A 13050-nucleotide genomic window follows, 5' to 3' on the forward strand; every position below is an offset into this window, starting at 1 on the left:
CTGTGTGTGATTATAAAGAAAGCACTAATCTAACACACTGATGAGAGTGAGATTGTTATTAATACACTTTCATTTATATAAGAATGTTACATCAGATCAGTGCTGGTTGAGTTATTGGTATACTGGTGTAAAACTAAAAGCATTACAGAGCGGTATTAAATCCCTTTTTTATTTATTTATTTTAGATTTGTAGGATTAATTACACTAACTGTTAGTTACATTTACATTTACATTTTCAGCATTTAGCAGACGCTCTTATCCAGAGCGACTTACAGAAGTGCTTCTATAGTGAACATTTCATTTCTCAAGTTTAGGAAAACAACAGTCAAAGAACACAAATCTGCCAAAACCTGTTAGAACCAAAGTGCTTAGAAATGGAAAAGAATGGAACAAAATGTTAGTAAATAAGTACAAGTCAGCCTAAGTGTTTAGTAAAAAGGTGATGAAGGTTTTTAATCGTTTTTTAAAGACAGCAAGAGACTCAGATGTTCGGACAGACAGAGGAAGTTCATTCCACCACTTCGGCGCTAGAACAGAGAACAGCCTTGATGCTTGTCTTCCTTTAGTCCTGGATGGAGGCTCAAGTCGAGCGAGACTAGAGGCTCGGAGGTTGCGTGGTACAGAGCGGGGTTTGATTAGACCCCGAAGGTAGCTTGGGGCTGGTCCATTTTTGGCTTTGTAGGCGAGCGTCATTGTTTTAAACTGAATGCGTGCAGCTACAGGAAGCCAGTGAAGAGAACGTAGCAGTGGGGTGATGTGGCAGTGTTTGGGTTGGTTAAAAACCAGACGGGCAGCTGCATTTTGAATGAGCTGTAAGGGTTTAATCGTGGACATGGGAGCTCCAGCCAGAAGGGAGTTGCAGTAGTCCAACCGTGAGATTACAAGTGATTGCACCAGAATCTGGGTAGCTTCCCTGGAGAGAAATGGACGAATCTTCCTGATGTTGTACAGGAGGAACCGGCATGATCTTGTCATGTTGGCTATATGAGGAGAGAATGTCAGCTGGTTATCAAGGACAACACCAAGACTTCTTACCTTATCAGATGGTCTGATCTGGGAGTCATCCAGAGAAATTACTAGGTCCTGGGTTGGAGACTGATCTCCAGGAATGAGCAACATCTCTGTCTTGCTGGGATTAAGTTTTAGATGATGAGCCGACATCCATTGTGAGATATCTTGCAGACATGCTGAGATGCGAGCTGAGACTTGCGTGTCTGAAGGAGGAAATGACAGAACGAACTGAGTGTCATCTGCATAGGAGTGGTAGGAGAAGCCATGGGAGGCTATGACCTTGCCAAGAGAGCGGGTGTAGATAGAGAAAAGAAGTGGGCCAAGTACAGAGCCCTGAGGAACACCGGTTGAGAGAGTGCATGGGGGAGATATGGATCCCCTCCATGACACTTGGTAGGCGCGCCCTTCCAGGTAGGAGGCCATCCATTGCCATGCTGAACCTGTTACTCCAAGGTTGGAGAGAGTGGACAAGAGAATGCTGTGATTCACTGTGTCGAAGGCTGCAGAGAGGTCAAGAAGAATAAGGACAGATGACAGTTTGGCTGCTTTGGCTGCATGAAGCTTCTCAGTAACCGCTACAAGAGCTGTTTCCGTAGAATGTGCTGCCTTGAAGCCAGACTGGTACGGATCGTGGAGGTCATTCTGAGTGAGAAAGGCAGATAGTTGGTTATAGACAGCACGTTCAAGAATTTTGGATAGAAAAGAGAGGAGTGAGACAGGTCTGTAGTTGTTGATGTCTGTAGTGTCTAGTGTAGGTTTCTTAAGAAGGGGAATGACCTGAGCCTTCTTAAAAGCGGTAGGGACAACACCTGATGTCAGGGAGTTGTTGATGATGGGTGTGATGAAGGGGATTAGGTCCTGTGAGATGTCTTTGAGGATGGTGGATGGTATAGGGTCAAGTGCACATGTAGTGGGATTGCTGGATGAGAGGAGCTGTGTAACCTCATCCATGGTGAGTGGGGTGAAGCTGGTGAGTGTGTTGGTGGGTTGAGGGTCAGTTGAAAGTGGGTCAGTCGGAGAGAAGGATTGATTGATTTTGTCGATCTTGTCCTGAAAGAATGTTGAAAAGTCAGTAGCTGAGAGAGGCAGATGGGGGAGGAGGAGGAGGGTTTAAAAGAGAGGAAAAGATAGCATGAAGCTTACATGGGTCAGCAGCAGATTGTTCAAGCTTGGCTTTGTAAAAAGATGTTTTTGCAGCAGTCACGTCAGATGAGAACCTGGACAGCAGATCGTGGTAGGAGTGGAGATCACCACTGAGCTTAGATTTCCTCCACTTTCTCTCAGCTGCCCTTAATTCTCTTCTGTTGCTGCGCAGTGCATCTGAAAGCCAAGGAGCAGGGTGAGAAGGTTTACCTCGTTTGAGGGTAGGAGGACAGAGCTGATCGAGGGATGTTGAAAGAGAAGAGAGTAGAGTATTAGTTGCGGAGTTGAGTGGAAGGGTAGCAAGCATGTCAGGGTTAGGTAGTGAAGTTAGGATGTTGGAGATTAGTAGGGAGGAAGATAAAGAGTGAAGATTGGGGCGTGTTGTAAGGGTGAAAGTGTGGTTGGAGGTAGGAAGAGTTGGGAGACAGAGAGAGAAGGACACAAAGTGATGGTCAGAGAGGTGGAGTGGGGTGACAGTGAGGTCCAGAACAGAAGCTGGACGGCTGAAGACCAGGTCCAGAAGATTGCCTCCTTTGTGTGTCGGAGGGCTGTGGTTAAAGAGGAGGTCGAAAGATGAAAGAAGAGGAAGAAGACAGGAGGACTGAAGTGTAGGGAGATTAAAGTCACCAAGAAGAGTTAGAGGCGTTCCATCTGAAGGAAAGAAACTCAGAAGAACATCCAGCTCTTCTATGAAGTCTCCCAGTGCACCAGGTGGTCTGTAAATGACAATGATATGAAGAGTAATCGGAAAAGTAACAGTAATAGCATGAAATTCAAAAGATGAAATGTTGAGGTGAGAAACATTCACAGTAGTGAATTGCCATTTCCTGGTCAGGAGCAAACCTGTACCTCCACCCCTACCAGATCCTCTCGGTGTATGAGAGAAGGTGTAGGCAGAGGATAAGGCTGCTGGTGTTGCTGAGTTCTCGGTGGTGATCCATGTCTCAGTCAGTGCCAGGAAGTCAAGGCTGTGAGAAAGTGCAAAAGTTGAGATAAAGTCAGCTTTCTGGACGGCTGATTGACAGTTCCAGACCCCACCTACCACCACTGTTTGAGACTGTTGCAACAGTTGGGGGTAGGGCTGGGCGATATACCGATATTTTAAAAATATCGATATATTTTCATACGCGATATAAGATAAGACAATATCGCATATATCGATATAAATGTTGCGTTCCAGTTAGATCCGACAGTTCGTCTTTCTCTTCTCCCAGTTTATCTCTGCACATGTTCACCTGCCCCGCCCCCCTCCCTCACTGCCCCGCCCCCCTCCCTCACTGAACACAACTCGCCCCTCCCCCGCCGCTTCACCAGTAAGTCCTGCAGGCAGCGGTAGCATGGAGACGGATAAAGACATGGCAGAAGCTATCGAGGAGGAGCTGCTTACTAAAAAGAAAAATAAAGACTCTTTTTGGAATTATTTGGAGATGGTTCGGAATCAAAGTGTCAGATGAGCAGCAGAATAATGTATTCTGTAGAGAACGCCGAAAACAAGTCCAGACAAAAGGTTCCAGCTCCGTGTACCTTCATTCGTTTTTCACTTCAAATCCCAAAGTTAAAAAACAAGAAAACGAGTCGTTATTCGTTTCAAAAACCAATACAAGCGCATGCACGCGCTGACATGCACGTATTTACTTCATATATAAACAGTATAAATCATGCAAGTGTTGAGAAAGTAATAATAACATAGCGGTGCGTCTCCTGTTGTTCTAACTTGTGTTTGTATATGTGATGTGCATATATTTGCTCTATCTGTAAAAATCAAACATTATGGGAGTGATTTCTGTACTGGATGTTGTACGTGGTCGTGTTAGTTTATACTGGACGATCGCCCGATGTCCGACACGTCATTTATTTATTTATCTTCTATTATAGTATTTCTTGTTGTCGGCCAATAAACAACCAAACATTATTAAATTGCATGAACTAACTCTGCAGTAAACAAGGAGCAAACAGCAATTAAACAACAAATAAAGCTGTTAAATAATAATAAAGTGCATGAAGCATAACGCTGATTAAAATGCATTAAATGTTGTAATAGTTACACAGTAACATGAACGATTAGTTCTGCCTGTATTACAGAACTGAGTTCTATACAGTAAAAGAAAATATTAATGTAAATGTTAATGTTGTGGCGACATATACATAAAATAATGTATAAAGTCCAAACATGTGGGGGTGGGGGGTTAAAGAGGGGTTTACTTTAACGGGGTTTTACTTTTAATGTCGCACAAGCTCAGCCGGAAACCGTGTCATTCCAACATCTTCCCTACACACTCGCTCCCTGTGCCCTATAGTACACTTAACATTCTTAAAGGACCAGACAATATATTTGTGATTCACATTACACAACAGGAGATGCCTTAGAAAACTACTTTTTTTTCTTCTTAGAATAGCTCTTTTAATTCTTGTGTGAAGCTTCCCCAGCATAAATATTAATAAAAGTACCTGTAAAAAAATTGGAAAATGTAGCTTTGTCTCAGAAGTGTCTTTTTGTTATTACCTTATGGGATAAAAAAAATATCGAGATATATATATCGTATATCGCCATTCAGAAAAAAATATCGAGATATAATTTTTGATCCATATCGCCCAGCCCTAGTTGGGGGTATATGAGGTTGCTGGCGTTGCTGTTTCTATAATGTGCCCTCTGATGTCTGCAGGGTCTGTGAGATATAAGCACAGGAATAATTGAGTAGCACATGCTGAGAAAAAGTTTGATAGATTAAACAATGTCAGAGACTGATAGTACTTACCCAAGTTAGTTTAGATTAGTAGAAAAAACCTAGTGATAGAGAAGACCAGCCGCTACAGACGAGATTTAATTTTATACTAAGCTTAGCCCTGCCCCTCAATTCACACCTAGGCCTCTAACAAAAGGCACCTGAAGCCACTTTAGCCAATCAACAAAACACAGATTAATGCATCAACAGACTATTTAACAATAGTTAAATGCTACTTCAATTCTAGCAATGTTAATAATCAAAGTTACAAAGATAGAGTCTAGAGCAAGTTACAGCAAATATATACACTTTAACCAGAAGCTTACCTTACCCAGGAATACAAATGAACACTATAAAAGTTACAAGCACTTAGTTAGCTAAGCTGTGTGATTACTGTATCATGTTCTTGGTGGTGTTCCTCTGAACTGAAACTTTTAGGTGCCTTAATGCTTTTTTATATAGTTATTTATTTTTGGTTTTACCTGTACCCCAGTGTGATGGAGGGTACAAGACCAGATTCACCTCAACCCAGCTGTGTCTCCATGAAGAGCGACCGGTCAATGGAACCTCCACAATACTTTAAAGATGAAGGAGGATGTTTTACTGATCTAAGGTCAGTATAATCTCATGGTGTGTTAGTGCCTTAGACCCCTGCACCACCTACATACCCAGCTCTGAACACTTTCTGAATCTGAAAACCAATCACAACTAAATCAAATTTAGAAAAAAAATCTCAGAGTTAAAATGACTGAAATTATGAAGGGTCGTCCAAACCACTTCAGAGACTCTTCTACTGATCTGAGGTAGTAACTCTGGGGATTGGGGGACAATCCAAACTGTGTAGGACTAGACTAGACTGAATAGCTGAGACTGAGTCTACAAGAGTCAAGTCAAAATAAGAGTTTGATATAATTGTTAATATTTATATAAAAATTGTAATAATAATATTTATTATTTATTTAGGAATATAAAATAATATCAGTTGTGGTTGAGTTATTAGGTATAAAACAAAAAAAGCATTGTTGATCCTAGCTAAGTTTGCAGACAGTTAAAACTCAGACATGGATTTTTTTAAATAAAGATTTGACTTAAATGAACTAAATTATCTGCTAGCTGAGATACAGTAGCTGTCTGAGTCCCTTGTCGTGTCTTTGGAAGTGTTTGTTCAAAAATTTTATTACCCCTGAATTAGCCAACATGATGTCTGTGTTAATAATTAAACCTTCATGGGATGAAGTTGTTGGTTTTGGTTACTGTGTAATAAGTGTAGTGTAGTGAAAATGCTAATACCAAAATAGCTTTTTCTGAACAAGCTAAAACCAAAATCTCTAAGTTTTGGTTTCTATTTCTAAATATATTAAATCCTCTAAATGTAATATATTTATACTTATTAAATCTTCCATAAAGTTTCCAGCTTGGAGATGGAAGAATCACATTAAAAATTTAAACATTCACCCATTTATTGGTTTCTTTATGTTTGGTTTTACCTGTACCCCAGTGTGATGGAGGGTACGAGACCAGAATCACCTGAACACAGCTGTGTCTCCATGAAGAGTGACCAGTCAATGGAACCTCCACGTAACTTTAAAAATGGAGGATGCTCTGATCTGAGGTCAGTATAATCTCATGGTGTGTCAGTGCCTGCACTGCACCACCTAAAGACTGTGCTCTGAACACTGTATATGTTAAAATATACAACCCCAAATCAGGAAAAGTTGGGACAGTATGGAAAATGCTAATTAAATAAAAATACAGTGTTTCTTACATTTACTTTGACTTGAATTTGATTGCAGACAGTTTGAACCCAGAATATTTCATTTCATTTGTTAATAAACATCCATTCCTGCATTTCAGGCCTGCAACACATTCCAAAAAAGTTGGGATGGGGGCAATTTAGGGCTAGTAATGAGGTAAAAAAAACTAAATAATTATGTGATTCCAAACAGGTGATGTCAACAGGTGACTGTAATCATGGTTTGGTACAAAAGCAGCATCCAGGAAAGGCGTCTCTGATGAGCAAAGATGATCAGAAGATCTCCAGTTTGTCAACAAACCCCTAAGAACATTTTTGAAATGTTAGAAACAGTGAACCTCAAAGAAAGATTGGAAGGGATTTGCATATTCCTCCCTCTACAGTGCATAATATCATTAAATGATTCAAAAAATTGGGTGGAATTTCAGTGAGTAAAGGCCAAGGGCGCAAGGCTAAGCCGATCTTCGTCCCATCAGACGGCACTGTATCAAGAACCACCACTCAACAATGGCTGATAAATGGGTAAGAGATTACTTTAGCAAACCTTTGTCAAGCTCTACAATACAGAGTTACATGCACAAATGCCACTTAAAACTTCACTATGCAAAAAAAGAAGCCTTATGTTAACCATGTCCAGAAGCAGCGTCAACTTTTCTGGGCTCGGAGGCATCTAGGATGAAACATCACAGGTACTGGACTGGCCTGCCTACAATCCTGAACTGTCCTCAACAGAGAATGTGTGGAGACTTTTTAAAAAAAATGCGACAACGACGACCCCGTACTGTTGCACACCTTAAGACATGTAAAACATCATAAAACACTAAATCACTTGGTCTTTTCTTTGCCAATACGTATTTTAAGTGTGGTGAAAAGGAATGGCAACATTACAAAGAGCTAAATGCGTTACTGTCCCAACTATTTTTGGAATGTGTTGCAGGTCCGAAATGCAGAAATGGATGTTTATTAATAAATGAAATGAAGTTGAGCAGTTAATATCTGAAATATCTAGTTCATCCTGTCTGACATCAAATAAAAGTCAATGTAAATGTAAGAAACTCTGTGTTTTTATTATTTGCTTTTTCCATGCTGTCCCAACTTTTTCTGATTTGGGGTTGTATAAGTAATCAGTAAATTGGGTTTTGACTACAGATATTTTAATTGGCCTATGATTACTGATCAGAACTAAGTGAAGTTTAAAAAAAACTAGTTTAACTAGCTGTGTGATTACTTTGTAATATCCTTTGTGTTGTTTCTTTAAAAACTGAAACTTTCAGGTGTCCTCTGCTTTTTATATAGTTTCTTTATGTTTGGTTTTACTTTTATCTTAGTGTGATGGAGGGTACGAGACCAGATTCACCTGAACCCAGCTGTGTGTCCATGAAGAGTGAGCAGTCAATAAAACAACCACCTGTATTTAAGGATGGAGGATGTTCTACTGATCTGAGGTCAGTATAATCTCATGGTGTGTTAGTGCCCCAGACCCCTGAGCCACCTAAGCACCCAGCTCTGAAAACTTTCTGAATCTAAAAACTAATCAGAACTAAATTAAGTTTAGAAAAGAAAAAGTTAAATTGTAATAATAATCTTGATTATTTATTTAAGAATGTAAAATCATATCAGCCATGCTTGTGTTATTAGCATACTGGTGTTATACAAAAAAGCACTGTTGATTGTATCTAAGTTTGCAGACATTTAAAACTCAGACATGCATTTGTCTAAATAGAAGATTTGACTTAAATTAACTAAATTATCTGCTAGTTAAAAAACTTTTCTGAATACTTTGTTGTGTCCTTGGAAGTGTTTGTAAAATTGTATTACCCCTGAATTAGCCAACATGACGTCTGTGTTAAAAATTTAAACTTGCATGGAATTAGCAAGTTGTTAGTTTTGGTGGTGTGTACTATATACAGGGGTTGGACAAAATAACTGAAACACCTGTCATTTTAGTGTGGGAGGTTTCATGGCTAAATTGGACCAGTCTGGTGGCCAATCTTCATTAATTGCACATTGCACCAGTAAGAGCAGAGTGTGAAGGTTCAATTAGCAGGGTAAGAGCACAGTTTTGCTCAAAATATTGCAATGCACACAACATTATGGGTGACATACCAGAGTTCAAAAGAGGACAAATTGTTGGTGCACGTCTTGCTGGCGCATCTGTGACCAAGACAGCAAGTCTTTGTGATGTATCAAGAGCCACGGTATCCAGGGTAATGTCAGCATACCACCAAGAAGGACAAACCACATCCAACAGGATTAACTGTTGACGCAAGAGGAAGCTGTCTGAAAGGGATGTTCGGGTGCTAACCCGGATTGTATCCAAAAAACATAAAACCACGGCTGCCCAAATCACGGCAGAATTAAATGTGCACCTCAACTCTCCTGTTTCCACCAGAACTGTCCGTCGGGAGCTCCACAGGGTCAATATACACGGCCGGGCTGCTATAGCCAAACCTTTGGTCACTCGTGCCAATGCCAAACGTCGGTTTCAATGGTGCAAGGAGCGCAAATCTTGGGCTGTGGACAATGTGAAACATGTATTGTTCTCTGATGAGTCCACCTTTACTGTTTTCCCCACATCCGGGAGAGTTACGGTGTGGAGAAGCCCCAAAGAAGCGTACCACCCAGACTGTTGCATGCCCAGAGTGAAGCATGGGGGTGGATCAGTGATGGTTTGGGCTGCCATATCATGGCATTCCCTTGGCCCAATACTTGTGCTAGATGGGCGTGTCACTGCCAAGGACTACCGAACCATTCTGGAGGACCATGTGCATCCAATGGCGGTGCCGTGTATCAGGATGACAATGCACCAATACACACAGCAAGACTGGTGAAAGATTGGTTTGATGAACATGAAAGTGAAGTTGAACATCTCCCATGGCCTGCACAGTCACCAGATCTAAATATTATTGAGCCACTTTGGAGTGTTTTGGAGAAGCGAGTCAGGAAACGTTTTCCTCCACCAGCATCACATAGTGACCTGGCCACTATCCTGCAAGAAGAATGGCTTAAAATCCCTCTGACCACTGTGCAGGACTTGTATATGTCATTTCCAAGACGAATGGACGCTGTATTGGCCGCAAAAGGAGGCCCTACACCATACTAATAAATTATTGTGGTCTAAAACCAGGTGTTTCAGTTATTTTGTCCAACCCCTTGTATGTAACATGTTTTTTTGAACAAGCTAAAACAAAAAGTTTTTGTTTTTATTTCTAAATATTAAATCCTCTAAATGTAATATATTTTTATTTATTAAACCTTCCATAAAGTTTCCAGCTGGAATTAGGATGGAAGAATCACATTTCAGGTTCACCCATTTATTGGTTTCTTCATGTTTGGTTGTACTTGTGTGATGGAGGGTGCGAGAACAGATTCACCTGAACCCAGCTGTGTCTCCATGAAGAGCGACCGGTCAATAACACAGCCACATAACTTTAAAGATGGTGGATGTTCTACTGATCTGAGGTCATTATAATCTCATGGTGTGTCAGTGCCTTAGACCACTGCATCACCCAGGGACTGTGCTCTGAACACTTTTAAAATCCACTGTATATGTTAAAATATACAACCCCAAATCAGAAAAAGTTGTGACAGTATGGAAAATGCAAATAAAATAAAAGTGCAGTGTTTCTTACATTTACTTTGACTTTTATTTGATTGCAGACAGGATGAACCTGAAATATTTCATGTTTTATCTGCTCAACTTCATTTCATGTGTTAATAAACATCCATTCCTGCATTTCAGGCCTGCAAAAAAATTGGCACGGGGGCAATTTAATAATAAGTTCAACTTATATAGCGCCTTTCACCAAGCTCAAGGTCGCTGTACAGTAATTTACGGCTAGTAATGAGATGAAAAAACTAAATAATTATGTGATTCCAAACAGGTGATGTCAACAGGTGATTGTAATTATAAGTCTCTGATGAGCAATGATGATCAGAGGATCTCCAGTTTGTCCACATATGTGTGAGAAAATTATTGAAATGTTTAAAAACAATGAACCCTAAAGTAAGCTTTGAATGGATTTGCATATTTCTCCCTCTACAGTGCATAATATCATTAATTCAAAGAATTGGGAGGAATTTCAGTGTGAAAAGGCGAAGGGCGCAAGCTTAAGCTGAACACCTGTGATCTTTGATCCCTCAGACAGCACTGCATCAAGAACCACCACTTAACAATAGCTGATATAACCACATGGGTGAGGGATTACTTTATCTTTCTTTAATACAGAGTTACATGCACAAATGATACTTAAGACTTTACTGTGCAAAAAAGAAGGCTTATGTTAACCATGTCCAGAAGCGGCGCCAACTTCTCTGGGTTCAGAGGCATCTAGGATGGACCATCACACAGTGAAAACGTGTATTGTGAATCAGCATTCCTGGTCTTTTTTGGAAAAAATGGATGCCGTGTGCTCCGGACCAAAGATGAAAAGAACCATCCAGACTGTTATCAGCAACAAGTCCAAAAGCCAGGGTCTGTCATGGTATGGGGGTGTGTCAGTGCCCTTGGCAAAGGTCATTAACACTTCTGTGATGCAGCATTAATGCAGAAAAGTTCATTGAGATCTTAGAGCAACGTGCTGCCTTCAAGACGTCGTCTTTTCCAGTGACGTCCAGCATTTTTTCAACAAGACAATGCAAAACCACATGCTGCACACATTACAAAGGCATGGCTGCGGAAGAAGAGGGTACGGGTACTGACTCGACTGCCTGCAGTCCTGACCTGTCCCCAATAGAGAATGTGTGGAGAATTCTAAAATGAAAAATGCAACAACGACAACGTTGGATCGTCCACAATGCTTAGAGCTTTGCGGATGCAGCGGGTGTTAAAAATGTCCGTGAGAGATGGAAGAGCGACCCCGATGATCTTTTCAGCTGTCCTCACTACTCGCTGGAGAGTCCTGCGGTCCGACGCAGTACAATTTCCGAACCAGACAGTGATGCAGCCGCTCAGGATGCTCTCGATTGTTCCTCTGTAGAACGTGGTGAGAATGGGGGGTGGCAGATGAGCTTTCCTCAGTCTTCTCAAAAAGTAGAGACGCTGCTGGGCTTTCTTGGTGATAGAACTGGTGTTGAGGGTCCAGGTGAGATTCTCCTCCAGATGAACACCGAGAAATTTGGTGCTCTTGACGATCTCAGCAGATGAGCCGTCGATGTGCAGTGGGGAGTGGTCCCTTAGTGTCTTTCTAAAGTCAATGACCATCTCTTTGGTTTTATCCACGTTCAGAGACAGGTTGTTGACTTGGCAGGGCTCTAGACTAACTTTTTTTCTTAGGTGCACCAGCACAAAAGTTAGGTGCACCCAAATTTTCGACCGCATCGCATTTAACACCGCGGTTTTACAGGTTCACTTTTTTTTTTTTTTTTTTTTTTTTTTTAATCACTGTCCATACAGGCAATATTGACTTGGAAATAACTAACAATCTGGTCAACATGGCCTCGTCTGATGATCTGTTTGCTGCTGCCTGACAATGAAGGGCAGTTTGGAGAGGGGACACTTGGGCAGTGCATTTATCGCGGCATGTAATGTGTTTTATAGATGCATTGGGCTTTTTCAGCCTTTCAATTCGAAATGTATTAGAACCAGTCACAAATATACTATTGCCGGCCACTGTCTTCTTTACAGTTAATTATAGTATTACAGACTAATTATAGCACACTTATAAAAATTATAAAAATAATAGAGTAAATGTGTATGTATGTGTGTATATCTATTTATGTATGTGTGTGTATATTTAAAATTATATGTATATGTTTGTGTGTGTGTTAGAGTGTAATCTTAAATGCAGTGCATTATATTATCGGCTTTACTGAATCTTTTACAGATTCCCAAAATCGCTTGCGGTGCACTCACTGCGTATTTTGACTACATGTATTGTAATATATTTTGGTCTTTTAGTTATTTTTATATTTTACTTAACGAAAATATTGTCGTGTTTTTACTTTCAATATCGCGGCACTTTACCGCTAGCATTAGCCCCTTGCTACTGTAGAGGGTCGGCTCACCTAGCCGCTGTCCGGTGGGGATGCTGCGGGTCTTTTGCTGTGCGGTGGTGGAGGTGTGGGAATAAAGGCACACGGCAGGGTAGAGTCACTTTAACTGTTTAGTCAGGACTTAAGTGAGCGTTACAGCACTTTACACCGCCGAGCTCCAGAACCCGAACTTCCATTCTGGGGACATCCGGCGAGTCTCATATACAAAACTAAACTTACGGCAGAACGTATAAACCTGGTGCTGCATTCTGATTGGCTGAGCTGAATGTCGCTCACATATCACCGCTACAATATTGTCCCGCCCTTCGCTATCTCTGATTGGTTTAGACCATGATATTGGCCTAATGTGTGTTTTTTTTTTCCCTCTGACGCCTGGTCGCGCCGGTGCGACCTGAGATTTTTTTTAGTCGCACCATTGTGAAATTA

At 41.0% G+C, this 13050-nt stretch overlaps 2 protein-coding genes across 3 annotated transcripts in view; both read left to right on the forward strand.

Annotated features, from left to right (window-relative positions):
* LOC134328783 (uncharacterized) overlaps positions 1-13050 on the forward strand; it is a 266319-nt gene that overhangs the window by 99572 nt on the left and 153697 nt on the right. The window lies entirely within an intron of this gene.
* The window catches only part of LOC134328695 (NACHT, LRR and PYD domains-containing protein 12-like), a 34514-nt gene that overhangs the window by 529 nt on the left and 20935 nt on the right, over positions 1-13050 (forward strand). The window contains exons 2-4 of one of the 2 annotated variants that reach the window (XM_063009873.1): positions 5371-5490; positions 6376-6489; positions 7959-8075. In XM_063009873.1, the coding sequence (XP_062865943.1) occupies positions 5375-5490; positions 6376-6489; positions 7959-8075 (347 nt within the window). In that variant the 5' untranslated portion in view covers positions 5371-5374. Of the gene's footprint in view, positions 1-5370; positions 5491-6375; positions 6490-7958; positions 8076-9911; positions 10093-13050 lie in introns of those variants that run through there. The other variant, XM_063009874.1, reaches the window with a different exon arrangement.

Source organism: Trichomycterus rosablanca, chromosome 15 (genome assembly GCF_030014385.1).
Source record: "Trichomycterus rosablanca isolate fTriRos1 chromosome 15, fTriRos1.hap1, whole genome shotgun sequence".
NCBI classification, from domain to species: domain Eukaryota; kingdom Metazoa; phylum Chordata; class Actinopteri; order Siluriformes; family Trichomycteridae; genus Trichomycterus; species Trichomycterus rosablanca.